Here is a 15,411-nt window from a genome sequence, read left to right as displayed (position 1 = left end):
CAGTCCTGTAACTGATGGGCAGCCAATAGGGTAACTGCAGACTGTGAGTAATACGCATGCTCCACCTAGATGCTAACAGGTATTTTGTACCAAATGGAACCTCCTAGTTGACTGCAAGGGTACATCTATGTAGAGTGCATTACAGTAGTCTAATCTCAAAGTTACCATGGTGTTGATCCAGGGGGCTAGATCAAATGAGCCTAGGCAGGGGAGGGGGGGGCATCTTCTGGGTTAGACATAGTTGGAACAAAACATTTTTTGCTTTGCAATAACTTGCTTCTCCAGGCATAATGAGTTCTAGTTAGCATAAAACTCCTAGGCTCTTAACCAAATAAGCAAGAGTCAGCTGAATCCCATCAAAAGTGGAAAGGACAATGTCCCTCAAGACCTGAGGCTTCCTTGAGCTCAGCAGGGTCCGCGGGTTGTCTTGCCTGTGGCCCCTCTGAGTCAGGCGGGTGGAGGGGTGCCACAGACCCTGACCCTGAAGGGGTCTTCTTTCGGCATGGGACTTTTACAGCAAGTCAGGGGTGCAGTGGCAACTGTTCCTGTTCTTCCTGTATGCCCTGAAGCTCCCCCTGTCATGACAGCCAATACAGCAGAAAGAGGTGAACGCTTGAACGCTTGCTTTTTTTTCTTTCTTTCAATAAGCTTCTGATCTATCATTTCTCTACCTCAAGCATGACAATTCTACGTGGCAAGTAAGTGTGCCTTTACTACCTTTGATACCACTGGCTAATGGGTCATTTTACATAAGATGATGAAGATGATGATATTGGATTTATATCCCGCCCTCCACTCCGAAGAGTCTCAGAGCGGCTCACAATCTCCTTTACCTTCCTCCCCCACAACAGACACCCTGTGAGGTGGGTGGGGCTGGAGAGGGCTCTCACAGCAGCTGCCCTTTCAAGGACAGCATAACAACAAATGGCAGTTTAAAGGAAGGAAAAGAGGTTGATTGCAGCTCCACTTTCCCTGTGAATGAGGCTTCGAAAAGTTAAAGAACATTTTTAAACATTGGAAATAATCTGAATTAATCTGAAGATAGATACTTAAATCCACCCGCACTATAATTGGATATCTGTTAAAGAGGCTATTATTTGGTTGCAATATGATCTGAACAAAAATTAGATATATTTTAGAGAGATTTCTCTTTGTCGTTTGATTGAAATTGAAATGCTAACACTTAAAATCTCAGCCGGAGGAGATTTGGAAAGACGGACTATCTGGGTCTCTGAGCTACTTTTCAACTTGGATTAATAGACTGAGTTTGTTTACAGAGAAAAATGGCTTTGCCAAGCGAAATCTTTTATAAAAAAGACATTTTGAGCAGTATAAATTCTCTGAAGCAGGATTTTGGTTAATTGACTGACTTGATTAAGAAACAAATGGGAGCTTTTGTGCTGAAAGCTAGCGATATCTCAAATCTACACGAGCAGAGTGTTAAAGAGAACCTGGTGATGTTTGCGAAAGTGAAAAGAAAGAGTGATCCGCTGGGAAACGAACAAAAGAAAACCAAAATGGAACCCTATGATGCACTTAAAAAGAAAAACCTGAAATGGAGACTGATTGAAGTTATCTCGAGAGGAACGAAGGCTGTGTAATTCTTACTACTTTTATTGAGAGGGATGACTGCATTAAGGAAAAAGAAGGTGCATCTTAACCAAATGTGGAAATGTGGAAATTTTTCAGGAAGAAGGGTTTTTGATCTAGCTCTCTCTCTGTGAATAGTCTGATATGGAACTTGTAATAAGAAATGATGTGATTTTAAAAGGCTAAGTGAGACTTTCAGGCTATAATAAGTTATTTTTCTATGTGTGGATGAGATGATGGTGTAAGCAGGAAGGGTTTAAGTTTGTTCTAAACAGAAATATTTTTTTAGTTATCCAGAATAACATCAAGTAATGAAATTAGAGCCATAGAAATGGCTTAATTTTGTAAACTTAGTTTTTTAACTATGAACTCAATTTTTAAGACTCTTCAAAAAACAGTTATCTATAAGTTAACAGGTCTTCAACAGTTCAAAAAGGGCACAAGCTCAATAGGGCTGCTTTCGATGGGCACCCCTTTGCTATCTACAGTAACTTTTGGGCATCATTATGCCTGCCTAAGACGTTTCTTCTGTTGGCAAGTCGTCATCCACGCCTTTAAAATTCCGTTGCAGTTCTTCCTCCTCTTCCTCTGTATATTTTATTGCAAGAGAGTTCATAGCCGCAATTCCCGACTGCGCATCACAGATTTTGAAGAAGGCACCGTTCTTATATAGCAAAAGGTCTGACGTCGGGCTCCAACGAAATCTTATATTACTTGCATGGAGTTTGCTGGAGACGATTTTTAGCTTTTTTCTTTTTTCAAGTGCTTCTGGAGCGAGATCTAACAAAATCAGGATTTTTTTTCCATTGTGCATGACTCCATCTTTTTGTCTTGCTTTTTGCAATATACTGTCTTTTATTCTGGTATTGGTGAACTGTACCAGGATATCCCTGGTGTAGTTACGGCGCTGCGAAGAAATGGCGCCCAGTCTCTGCACTTTCACTATGTTGGTTGCTATGTTATCAGGTAGTGAAAAAGTCTCTCTCAGCCAGTCTGCAATAAAGATCAATAAGTCTTTCTTCTCTTCAGCTCCCTCCTCCATTCCGCGGAGCTTAATGTTCTGGGCACGCCATTTATTTTCCAGTATTGCCAATCTGTTCTGCAACTTGCTCTCATTATTTTTTAAAATGGCTACTTCTCCTTTAAGCGAGAGGCTCAGCTCGGCTGAGCGCTCAGCCATGCTCGCTGTTGTGTTAAAGTCTTCTGCAAGTTCGTTGATCTTTTCTTTTAGAGGTCTGATGTGGTCTACAATCGCCTCATTGAAGTACTTATGAATATCTAGCTTTAGAAGCTCTAAGTCTTTTGTAGTAATTGGTCTCACTTCTTCATTATTTATCTGGGTAGCGTCGGCAGATTGAGGGGAGGTCGGGCTGGGCGCCATATTAGAGTCGTTTAGAGCGCGCGAAAACGAGCCACCAACCTTCGTTGCACTTTCTGGCGTAAAGAACGCCGCTACCGAGCTTTTCTTTTGAGGATCCTGTTTTTTCTTAGGTCGGACGGCTTTGCGTTTGGTTTTTGTTGACATCGGAGTCGAAGTTGTTGATTTTAGAGTGGATCGGGGAAGGAGGCATCTGGAGCTCACTTATTTTGCGTCCGCCATACTATCGCGACGCTCCGCCCTCGGGTTTAAGTTTGTTAGGCACTGGGATGCTTTCTGGAACAAGCGGAAGCTGTACAAAAGGGACGGTCTCCACTTGTTCCCAGATGGAACCAAGCTGCTGGCGCTTAAAATCAAAAAGGTGGCACAGCAGTTTTAAAACTAAATCTTGGGGGAAAGCTGACAGGAGATGAAATGTCTCTGGTTCAGGAGGACTCATCTCAAAGAGGAAGGGTTAGCTGTTACTTTTCTACCGGGTAATGGATCAGAGTTGTCCACTGAGATGGTGACAAACAGTATGGAGTGTCTGCCAAAGTCTCGAGGTGGCAGGAGGAAAGTTGCGGGCCTAACTTGCCTGGGAAATTATAGATATTTGTATACAAATACTAGAAGTGTTCGAAGTAAAACTGGTGAGTTGGAATGCTTAGTTTTTGGGGAAAACAAAGACATTGTGGGAATTTCAGAAACTTGGTGGAATGAGGAGAATCAGTGGGACACGGTGATTCCTAGATATATCGAAAGGATAGGGAGGTAAGGGTTGGAGGTGGGGTGGCTCTGTATGTCAGAGAGGGTATACAGTCCAATAAGACCGAGGTCAAAGAATTAGATTCCCTTCTAGAAATGCTTTGGCCCAAAAGGAAATTTAGCTATGGGAGTTTGTTATCGCCCACCAAATCAAAATATACAGGATGATTATAATAATGATGGAAGGATTAAAGATAGCGTCTAAACATAAAAACTGTGTCGTAATAGGTGATTTTAACTACCCGCAGATTGATTGGGTCAATATGTGTTCAGGTCGAGAGAAAGAGATTGAGTTTCTAGATGCTCTCAATGACTGTGCTATGGAGCAAGATGGTCACAGAACCTACCAGGGGTGGGGCGATCCTGGATTTGGTCCTAAGTAATGCCCAAGACTTGGTGAGAGATGTAAAAGTGATCACACTGCTTGGGAGCAGTGACCATAACGTTATTGATTTCACCATTTGTATAAATAGGAAGTTGCCCAAAAAGACCAGCACAACCACGTTTAACTTTAAAAGGGGTAAATTCTCTGAGATGAAGAGGCATGTGAAGCAGAAACTTAAAGGAAAGGTAAATACAGTCAAAACCCTTGGGGAAGCTTGGAGGCTATTTAAAACTACAATCCTAGAAACTCAGATAAAGTATATACCACAAGTTAGGAAAGGCACAAACAGGTATAAGAAAAGGCCTGCATGGTTAACAAACAAAGTAATGGAAGCTGTAAAAGGTAAGAAAGACTCCTTTAAGCAGTGGAAAGCTAGTCCAAGTGAGATTAATAAAAGGGAACACAGGCTGTGGCAAATCAAATGCAAGATTGTGATCAGGCAGGCAAAAAGGGACTATGAGGAGCATATTGCAAAAAACATAAAGACCAACAATAAAAATTTCTTCAAATATATTAGAAGCAGGAAACCAGCCAGGGAGGCAGTGGGGCCCTTGGATAACCAAGGGGTAAAAGGATTACTGAAGGAGGATAGGGAAATGGCTGAGAAGCTGAATTTATTTTTTGCCTCCGTCTTCACTGTGGAAGATGAGAAGTGTTTGCCCGCTCCAGAACTACTAATTTTGGAAGGGGTGTTGAAAGACCTGAGTCATATTGAGTGATAAGAAAGGAGGTCCTACAACTGATTGATGAATTAAAAACTAATAAGTCACCAGGTCCGGATGGCATACATCCAAGAATTCTGAAAGAACTCAAAGTTGAACTTGTGGATCTCCTAACAAAAATATGTAATCTTTCATTGAAATCTGTCTCCGTTCCTGAGGACTGGAAGGTAGCAAATGTCACCCCCATCTTTAAAAAGGGTTCCAGAGGAGATCCGGGAAATTACAGACCAGTCAGTCTGACTTCAATACCGGGAAAGTTGGTAGAAACCATTATCAAGGACAGAATGAGTAGGCGCATTGATTAACACAAGTTATTGAGGAATACTCAGCATGGGTTCTGTAAGGGAAGATCTTGCCTCACTAACCTGTTACAGTTCTTTGAGGGGGTGAACAAACATGTGGACAAAGGGGACCCAATAGATGTTGTCTACCTTGACTTCCAGAAAGCTTTTGATAAAGTTCCTCATCAAAGGCTCCTTAGTAAGCTCGAGAGTCATGGAGTAAAAGGACAGATCCTCTTGTGGATCAAAAACTGGCTAATTAATAGGAAGTAGAGAGTGAGTATAAATGGGCAGTCTTTGCAGTGGAGGACAGTAAGCAGTGGGGTGCCGCAGGGCTCAGTACTGGGTTCCATGCTCTTTAACTTGTTCATTAATGATCTGGAGTTGGGAGTAAGCAGTAAAGTGGCCAAGTTTGCAGATGACACTAAATTGTTCAGGGTGGTGAGAACCAGAGAGGATTGTGAGGCACTGCAAAGAAATCTGTTGAGGCTGGGTGAGTGGGCGTCAACGTGGCAAATGAGATTCAATGTGGCCAAGTGCAAAGTAATGCACATTGGGGCCAAGAATCCCAGCTACAAATACAAGTTGATGGGGTGTGAACTGACAGAGACTGACCAAGAGAGAGATCTTGGGGTCATTGTAGATAACTCACTGAAAATGTCAAGACAGTGTGCGATTGCAATAAAAAAGGCCAACGCCATGCTGGGAATTATTAGGAAGGGAATTGAAAACAAATCAGCCAGTATCATAATGCCCCTGTATAAATCGATGGTGCCGTCTCATTTGGAATATTGTGTACAATTCTGGTCACCGCACCTCAAAAAGGATATTATAGCATTGGAAAAAGTGCAGAAAAGGGCAACTAGAATGATTCAAGGGTTGGAACACTTTCCCTATGAAGAAAGGTTAAAACGCTTGGGGCTCTTTAGCTTGGAGAAACGTCGACTGCGGGGTGACATGATAGAGGTTTACAAGATTATGCATGGAATGGAGAAAGTAGAGAAAGAAGTATTTTTCTCCCTTTCCCCCAATAGAAGAACTCGTGGGCGTTCAATGAAATTGCTGAGCAGTCAGGTTAAAACGGATACAAGGAAGTACTTCTTCACCCAAAGGGTGATTAACATGCGGAATTCACTGCCACAGGAAGTGGTGGCAGCTACAAGCATAGCCAGCTTCAAGAGGGGGTTAGATAAAAATATGGAGCAGAGGTCCATCAGTGACTTAGCCACAGTGTGTGTGTGTGTGTGTATATATATACACACACACACACATATATATATATATACACGTGTGTGTGTATATGTATGTGTGTATATGTATGTGTGTATATGTATGTGTATACACACACATATTTGCCACTGTGTGACACAGAGTGTTGGACTGGATGGGCCACTGGCCTGATCCAACATGGCTGCTCTTATGTTCTTAAAAGCTAAAGGACTGAAAAGTTTTGAAAAAAATGATATGTAAAAATAGTTAATTTAAGATTAACTTTTAAGAGGGCAAACAACATACTTATTTTGTAATCTGGTAAATTTGCTTTTAATAGATAATATATTGGTTTTTTATGCTTATTATAATGATGATATTGTTAAACTAACAAGCTAATCCGTATTTTGAATATGGTTGAATTAAGTAGTAAAACTAAGATGTGGAAATCTTTGAGGAAGAAAGATTTTTGAATTGTTGTTTCCACTGTGGGCAATTAGATACGGAATTTTTTTTTTACTAAGAATTGATACGCGGTTTTAAAAGGGTGAGATTTTAAAGATGGAAAAGTCTTACAAAAATGTTATATAAATAAATAGTTGATTTGGATCAATTGTTAAGAAGGTAGACTGCACAATTATTTTGTGATTTGGTAGATCTGCTAGTGATGTTTTCTTCTAATGGCAGAGTCTCTTGTCTTTCCCTGGTGGACTAAATCAGTAACATCCAATCCCATAACAATGGCTCTAGTATAGTGATTCTTAAAATGTGCTATATGATCCCCATTTAGGGGCAATCTACAAATCCTTGGAAAATGTTTCTAACTGGGGTGGGGGTGGGGAATTCAGGATTTTAAGCATTTTCTTCCCATTTGCAGTGACTTCTGATAGCAAGTGAAGGACAGTTGTTTTATGCTGCTCACCCTGCTCTAAGGATAAAATACCAGATTTCTCCCTAGACTCTTAAAAGAGTGGCACTCAGCAAAGAGGAGCCAACCCTGACATCAAGGTGTTGAGCAATGGCCATCAGGCATAAAAGTCTCATTGAGATCTGTGTATAATATGCACATGTCATAAAGAAAACTATGGGGTGGTCACTGCTATAAATAACGGCCTTTCAACATCTCCACATGCACAAACTTGTATCATGCACATACAATTTAAGAAAGCTGTTTTCTCTGCACACAGTATTTTTAGTTTAAGAAGCTTTACAAAAATGAATGACAACACCACACATTGGAGAGATTACCTTTGTAGCGTATCATTAGCTGATGGAACGTTAATTGCTGATCTGGGACTGAATCTTTGGCCTTGCAGGAGTGTGTGTCCTGCAGAAGGCCCGCACGCCTCAGGTCTTCCTCGACCTCTTCTGCAGCAGTCCTGAAATGCCTTGCTGTGGGCTTCTTGCCAGTTTTTTTTGCATTACGCATGTATGGACTGCCATGTTCCAAGACATACCTGAAGGAAAGCAGGAAATTAAAGCACTGGTGAAAGCTGTGTGTAATCACTGTCTTCGGAAATAATGAACTGCTCTGTCCCATCATGCATGCACTATATGCACACATAACTTGGGAAACTTGAGCAAAGCTTTTGGCCATAGAAGCATATGTGGTAAGGACTGCTGAACGCTCAGAACCAAGAAAGGTGGCTGGGATATACTTCCAGTAGTCAGAGGCAAGATTTAATGCCCTGCACAGGTTCTTCACCCTCCCTAGGAAAAAAATTAAGTTATCCAAAATAGAAAAAAATTGCAAGATAGGTTATCCAGCCTCTTTCTGCAAAACACCCAGGAACAGAACCCCATGTAGACTGTTTTGAGTTCCATATGGGAGCAGACAGGGAGGCAAAAATGGCCTGGGAAAGGGTCTTGGGGAGCAATGTTCCCTCTAAGCTTCAAAGTCTTGTGAGCAAAACTTTGTGAGTTACTGGCTTTAGAGTTATGAGTTACTGGTATTAGAGTTGTGAGCTATTGGCATTAAAGTTGTGAACTACTGCATAAATTAATGCACTCTGAAGAAGATGATATTGGATTTATATCCCACCCTCCACTCCGAAGAGTCTCAGAGCGGCTTACAATCTCCTTATCCTTCCTCCCCCACAACAAACACCCTGTGAGGTGGGTGGGGCTGAGAGGGCTCTCACAGCAGCTGCCCTTTCAAGAACAACCTCTGCTAGAGCTATGGCTGACCCAAGGCCATGCTAGCAGGTGCAAGTGGAGGAGTGGGGAATCAAACCCAGTTCTCCCAGATAAGAGTCCCCACACTTAACCACTACACTCTGGGGTCATCCTTCCTGAGCTAAGACAAAAATGTGTGAGCTGGAGGTTAAAAATCTGTGAGAAGATGATGATATTGGATTTATATCCCACCCTATACTCTGAATCTCAGAGCAGTCACAATCTCCTTTACCTTCCCCACCCCCCAACAGATAGTGGGGAGGAACAGTGGCTCAGTGGTAGAGCATCTGCTTGAGAAGCAGAAGGTCCCAGGTTCAATCCCTGGCATCTCCAAAAAAGGGTCCAGGCAAATAGGTGTGAAAAACCTCAGTTTGAGACCCTGGAGAGCTGCTGCCAGTCTGAGAAGACAATACTGACTTTAATGGACCAAGGGTCTGATTCAGTATAAGGCAGCTTCATATGTTCATATATGTTCATATATGTTCATACCTTGTGAGGCAGGTGGGACTGAGAGAGCTCTTACAGCAGCTGCCCTTTCAAGAACAACTCCTACAAGAGCTATGTCTGACTCAAGGACATTCCAGCAGCTGCAAGTGGAGGAATGGGGAATCAAACCCAGTTCTTCCAGATAAGAGTCAGTGCACTTAACCACTACACCAAACCGGCTCACACTAACTCATCTTAGAGGAAACACTGTTGTGGAGGGGAGGGGAGGATGGAAGGAGCAGCTTGCTGTGTCTCTCACATACACCTAGTGCAGGGTGGGAGTTGCCAGTTCTACTCAGGTGAGGAAAAGATGCCAGCTCATGATGGTTCTGGCACCTGTCCATCTTATGTGGTGCTGCCCAAAGTTCAAGATGTTCCCAGAAGCCTTAATGACCAATCTACTCCTGGCTTCCCATAAGAAACATAATGAATGATCTTTATAAACTATATTGTCTAGTAGAACTCAAGTGTACTGGGTATTTTACCAGACACATAGTTTTCTGATGAAGAGTCATAGACATCTGTTTTTAAAAATCAAAGGTTGGATCCAAAGTTCAACCTTCTGCACAAGGAGCCCTCTAGCAGTAGTAATGTCTCTTTTGCCAGAACAAGCCTGTTTGCAGGGTAAGAAGTTTCCCCTTTTAGCACTGCAGTATCGCTTCACTGAACCCCAGATGTTTAACACTCACAAAAATGAGAAAGTTGCCTGGAAAGTTTCTGTTAAAATACCCATAGAATTTAGAATCACAGAGTTGGAAGGGGTCATACAGGCCATTAGCCCAACCCCCTGCTCAATGCAGGATCAGCCTAGAGAGCATCCCTGGAAAGTGTTTGTCCTGCTGCTGTTTAAAGATTGCCAGTGAGGGGGAGTGTTTTACACACACACTCCCACAAAAACCATGGCGGTAAGTTCCATCAAACATGTAACTTATGCCTTAGATCAGGGGTGTCGAACTCATTTGTTATGCGGGCCGGATCTGATATAAATGAGACCTTGCTGGGCCATGTCAGGTTAGGCCAGGCCATATAGGGCCAGGCGATGTGAACACCTATTTAAGACTAGGTAGCAGATATATAAACTTTATAAAGGATACACACAAACACTATTTTTTTAAAAAAAACCCTTAAAACACGCTTAATATGTTAGCACTTGTTGGCATTAAAGGTGTTTTCTTTGTATCTCTCCTATGGGATCCAGGGAACTGGGCAAAGGAAGCTCTGGCTTCTACCTTCCTTCCTTCCCCAGGGGATCAGGAGGGGGAAGGAAGAGAGGCTTGGCTCAGTAGCTCTGCTGTGCAATTGAGAGAGCCTGGAAAAACAAGCTCTGCCTTTCCCCCCTTCTTCCCCAAGGGAGGAGCCTCAGCCAATGGAGAAAACAGAGGCTTCGGTTTGTAGTTTCTGTGTAACTGAAAAAGCCTGACAAAGCAAGCTGTTATGCAGAAGGAAGCAAGAGAGAGGGAGAACAAAGCAGATGACAGCAGGTTGCTCGGGGGCCTGATAGGAGCCCTCTAGGGGCCTGATTTGGCCCCTGGGACGCATGTTCAACACCCCGTCTTAGATACTCCTATGACCCGAGATATCTGCACATGGAGAAAGAAAATGTATGACTTTAACTGACACCCCTTTCCTGCTGTGGCCCTCCCAGTTCACTCCTATGCTGATAAGGGGCGGAGGGTGGGGGTCAGTGTTCTCTCTGAGTTAGTGTGAGCTAGCTCACAATTTTTTAGCCTTCGGCTCCCACATTTTTGTCTAGCTCAGGAAAAATGACCCCAGAGCAATCTAATTTATGCAGTACTCACAAAGTAGAATATTTGCTCACAAGACTCTGCAACTTAGAGAGAACATTGGTGGGGGTCCATTGATACCCAAAGCAAAATTCTAGAGAACAAAGATAGACAGGATTTGCCCTTTGGCATAGCACGTATAGATAATTGTGTTAAATTTGTATATAAGCCACTGTTTGTTTGTTTACTGATTTATTGTTTGGACTTTTAGGCCATCCTTCCCTGCAAGCAGGGTTCAGGGCAGCTCACAACAGAAAAAAGCACAATAATCTAAATCCAATTGAATTAAATTAACATTAAAACACAATGCAGTTCCAGATGGTGAATAACTGAATTTAAATTGCAACTCCCCAAGGCCTCTAAGGGGCAGGTAAAGAGGTGGGTGGGAAACATGAGAGTGCTTACTATCCCATTGCTGTCCTCAGCCAAAGGGCTGGTGGAACATCTCTGCCTTGAAGCCCTGTGGAAAGGTAAGAGATCCTGAAGGGCATGAATGTTCTCTGGCAGAGAGTTCTACCAGGCAGAGGGTAGGGCTGAAGGGAACAGCTGGATCTCTCTCTGGCCAGGGACCACCACAAAATTTATTCCAGGTGCAATCTTAATTGTAAACCCTACTGAGAATGGTATAATAGTGCATATAGTTTATTATCGCATCTTAACATTGGTCAAGGCTACCATTTTGGGCATTATTCTGTAACCGTTCGAGACCTAAAATAAACAAGGAATCCAAAGAGATAATAGATGAACATACAAAAACTGTGTTCATAGTTACTTCTGAGATCTCTTACCGAGTCACTGCAATTGCATCTTCCAAAAAATACTGATCAACAGGGAATGTCCTACCTAAAAGTGAAAGGAAGAGGTGAACAAAAATGAAGCAAGAGGATGGTGTCTTTATTTCAGTATTCAAATTACTGATATCTCTATCTATATACTATTTCTGCCTCTATTAACTAAATGACAAAGGTTAGCAATGCATTCTCACAAACACTCAAAAGGGATCAATGAAAATTACAGGGTTGTGCAGTTTCTATTTGCTTCAGAGCTGCGTAGAGAAGAGAGTTCAGTCTCCATTTACTACTCAAAACCAGTTCCTTTTCTGTTACTAGCATTCGAAGGACAATATACACATCTTTTAAAAACATACATCTTTTCCTTTAAAATGCTAATAACAGAACAAGAGACCTAACTTCTAGCAGAAAATGAAGTGGAGGTTGAAGGATTAAACTTCCACCCTCTTCTGCAAGTCTGCAATTTGCATTTTGTAGATGGACTAAAATGAACAATCTTAATCTCATGTGTTTGAGCCCTGAGACCACTTGTAAAAGAGATCAGACAAATTCACAGAAATATGATTATCATCAGTTATTAATGATGAAAGCTAAAAGCAGGGTGCCAGAAATCCTGGCACATAGTAGCTGCTGGCACCTAAAATTGACCTGGCAAATGGCACTTTGGTCACTGCATAGATTAGGAAGAAAAATTTCACCAGCTCTTTTGCAACCCCCCCCCCCCCAAAAAAAAAACATATACACACACGCACAAACACCAATGCAGTACTACCAAATTCATTTGAAAGCAGATGGACAGGAAAAAATAACAAAGGAAAACTGCCTCCTCCATGTCCTGTTATAGAACTTCCAATGGCATCTGGCTAGCTAGTGCTGGAAAAAAATGATGGACTAGACAGACTTGGCCTAAATCCATCAGGGGTCTCAGAAAGTACACATATTTTTTTACAACTGACAAGCATTTGGATTTTCTTAACTCAGACATGTTTAGGAGCTTCTGTCAGCAAATATTACATTGCAATGTTATCACATATTCGTTATTGTTATTACAATGAAGGCAAATTTCTTAAGCTTGGCAGAAAATGCAATCTGCCAAGAGATGGGTAGTGAAATAAAGAGATTGGTTTTTTACCTGGTATGTTAACAACTGGACAGGAGTTGAAGTACTGAGAGAAGAGTTCTGCATTCAGAGTTGCGCTCATTAGGATGATACAGAGATCTGGTCTCTGAACCATTATATCTTTTAAAACCAGCAACAAGAAGTCACTAAAAGAAACAGGCAGAACACCTCAGAGTTTGCTGACTTATGATCTCTCTCCCCCTCCCCACACCCTCTTTATTTCTGTTCCATATCATCACCACTGATAATGTCAAGAAGGAACCATACAGAATCTTTGGTCACTGGAAAAAAAACCCACACTTTTAGATTATTTCTCTGTTTCCTGTTACTTAATTCAGTTATAATTTTGGGAAATCTCATTTCTTGCAATTGCCTGCCCTGCCTGCTGCACTGAGGGGAACTTGTCACAGCAGGAAGGACAGAGAAGCAGAACATTTCTGGCACTCTATCTCAGTGCCCAAGATATTCTCTAGCAATTCAAGCAGTTTACTGTTCCACCCTTTCATTACTGTCATATGAACAAGTTTGGCATATGATGACAGCAAAAATAAAGGGTTTGCTGCACAAGCCTAAGCAGAGGTACATCTTTCCATGGGACCCTCTTTAGGATTACAAGCACCTGTTACCTTTCCTCTGTCCTCTCATGCACCTCATCAACTATAACATGTGTGATTCCTTGTAAAGTCAAGTCTCCTTCCAGTCTTCTCAGAAGCACTCCAGTAGTACAGTACAGCAACCGGGTAGCTGAAGACTTGAAGAAATAAAGAAAAAGGAGAGGATGATATATTTTTGTTTCCAAAATAGTTTTAATTACATTATTACCTGGTGTCTATTAGATTCATCCACCCAAACTGAGATTTTGTTCATTCACTTTCCACGGTTTTCTTCGGTTTCTCAGCAAGAAAGATCCAAAACAACTTTTAACTCAGTGGACTGTCTTACTTTCCCACAAGTCTTCTACAAAATGAAACAAAATAGTAAAAATCTGCTTTTCAAAGGAATAGCATGAGAATGAATTTCCAGCAGCAGCTCCACTCCTCAACATTTGCTGCCATTCAGCTAAATGCCAGGGAGTTACATACACGGCATATTCATGGTCTGGTTCGGTACTCCAAGAAGTTCAGTTTCATTTTTTAAAAGAATTTTTCAAGATGTGACGGATACAGAAATAAACATGAAAGCCTATTGTAGTGTATTGTGCTTTAGTAAAGCACCGCGCGGCCATGCAGCAGAGGCGACCAGGGGGAATCCCCTGGTCACTCGGCAAAGCACGCGAAAGGACTCCGCCAATCAAGATCTGTGGCGGGAAGTTTGACTGGCCAGGATTGGCCTGGGCCAGTTGGGGGGCCGTTCCGGGCTGTGTGTATATAAAGCGGGTCCCGGCCGCAGTGGAATTCAGCAGCCGCCTGAGGGAGGTCCTCCGCCGCTTCCAGGCAGCGGGGCTAAAGGTCAAAAAGGAAAAATGCTTGCTAGGGGTAGCGCGGGTGGAGTTCCTGGGGTTCGCCGTGGACGCATCGGGGATCCACCCGACGGAGGACAAAACCAGGGCTATTGTCCAAGCCCCAGCCCCCACATGTAAGGCGGAGCTCCAAAGTTTCTTGGGGTTGTTGAACTTTTACCATTCGTTCCTGCCCCACAAGGCGGCCATAGCAGAACCACTCCACCGGCTGCTTGATAAACAATCCCCGTGGGTTTGGGGGAAGCGCCAAGCGTTTCAGGCAGTCAAGGACCTCCTTGTCTCCAATGCTGTGCTCCACCACTACGACGAAGCCCTGCCGCTGATCCTGGCTTGCGACACTTCCCCGTACGGGGTGGGCGCAGTCCTGGGGCACCAACTCCCGGACGGGAGGGAGGTCCCGGTAGCGTACTATTCAAGAACCCTAACCCCCGCGGAGCGCAACTACGCTCAGATCAACAAGGAGGCTCTGGCAATCGTGGCGGGGGTGCACAAGTTCAATGACTACCTATATGGTAGGCGCTTAACCATTGCCATGGACCATAAGCTGCTCCTGGGCCTCCTCGCCCCCGACAGGCAGACCCCACAAATCTTGTCCCAGCGAGTCCTGAGGTGGAACCAATTCCTCAACTCTTACTCCTACACCTTGGTGCACCGCCCAGGCAAAGCCATGGGACATGCGGACGCCCTCAGCAGCCTGCTGCTTCCCTCAACAGACCCAGATCCTGCCCCGGCCCACCAGGTGATGCTCATAGAGTCTCTGCCCGAGCAGCCACCCCACGCCGCTGAGGTGGCTTGGGCTACAGGCAGGGACCGCATCCTCGCACGGGTTCTGGACTGGGTGGGGAGGGGGTGGCCTACGGGCAAGGTGGACAGTGAGTTCAGGCCATTCGCGTCACGCAGGGACGAACTATCCTCTCACAAGGGTTGCTTACTGTGGGGCAGCAGGGTGGTGGTTCCCCCCCCACCCCATGCGCAAGCAGGTTTTAGACGCCCTACACGAAACCCACCCCGGGATTGTGAGAATGAAAGCCCTGGCCCGCAGTTACGTATGGTGGCCAGGCATGGATGAGGAGATTGAGGGGTGGGTGAGAAGGTGCCAACCCTGCCAAGAATCCCGGCTCGATCCGCCAAGCGCCCCCGTCCACCGCTGGGAGTCCAACCGGCGGCCATGGTCCCGCCTACATTTAGATTTTGCCAGGCCATACCAGGGCCAAATATTCTTCGTCCTGGTCGATGCCTACACTAAATGGTTGGAGGTGATCCCAGTTGCATCCACCTCCACTGCAG

General features: G+C 43.7%; 1 protein-coding gene and 1 non-coding gene across 4 annotated transcripts in view; one reads left to right on the top strand and one right to left on the bottom strand.

Moving 5' to 3' along the window:
- Positions 1-15,411, bottom strand: part of DHX57 (DExH-box helicase 57) — a 62,340-nt gene that overhangs the window by 22,771 nt on the left and 24,158 nt on the right. For all 3 annotated transcript variants that reach the window (XM_060248606.1, XM_060248598.1, XM_060248616.1), the window contains 4 exons: positions 13,292-13,416; positions 12,678-12,811; positions 11,543-11,597; positions 7,558-7,766 (listed from right to left, as the gene is read on the bottom strand). In XM_060248606.1, the coding sequence (XP_060104589.1) occupies positions 7,558-7,766; positions 11,543-11,597; positions 12,678-12,811; positions 13,292-13,416 (523 nt within the window). The remainder of the gene's footprint in view (positions 1-7,557; positions 7,767-11,542; positions 11,598-12,677; positions 12,812-13,291; positions 13,417-15,411) is intronic.
- Positions 8,746-8,817, top strand: TRNAL-GAG (transfer RNA leucine (anticodon GAG)). The gene has a single exon. It is a non-coding gene; the product is annotated as a tRNA-Leu (tRNA).

Source organism: Heteronotia binoei, chromosome 1 (genome assembly GCF_032191835.1).
Source record: "Heteronotia binoei isolate CCM8104 ecotype False Entrance Well chromosome 1, APGP_CSIRO_Hbin_v1, whole genome shotgun sequence".
NCBI lineage: Eukaryota > Metazoa > Chordata > Lepidosauria > Squamata > Gekkonidae > Heteronotia > Heteronotia binoei.
This window is presented reverse-complemented; position numbering and strand designations above follow the sequence as displayed.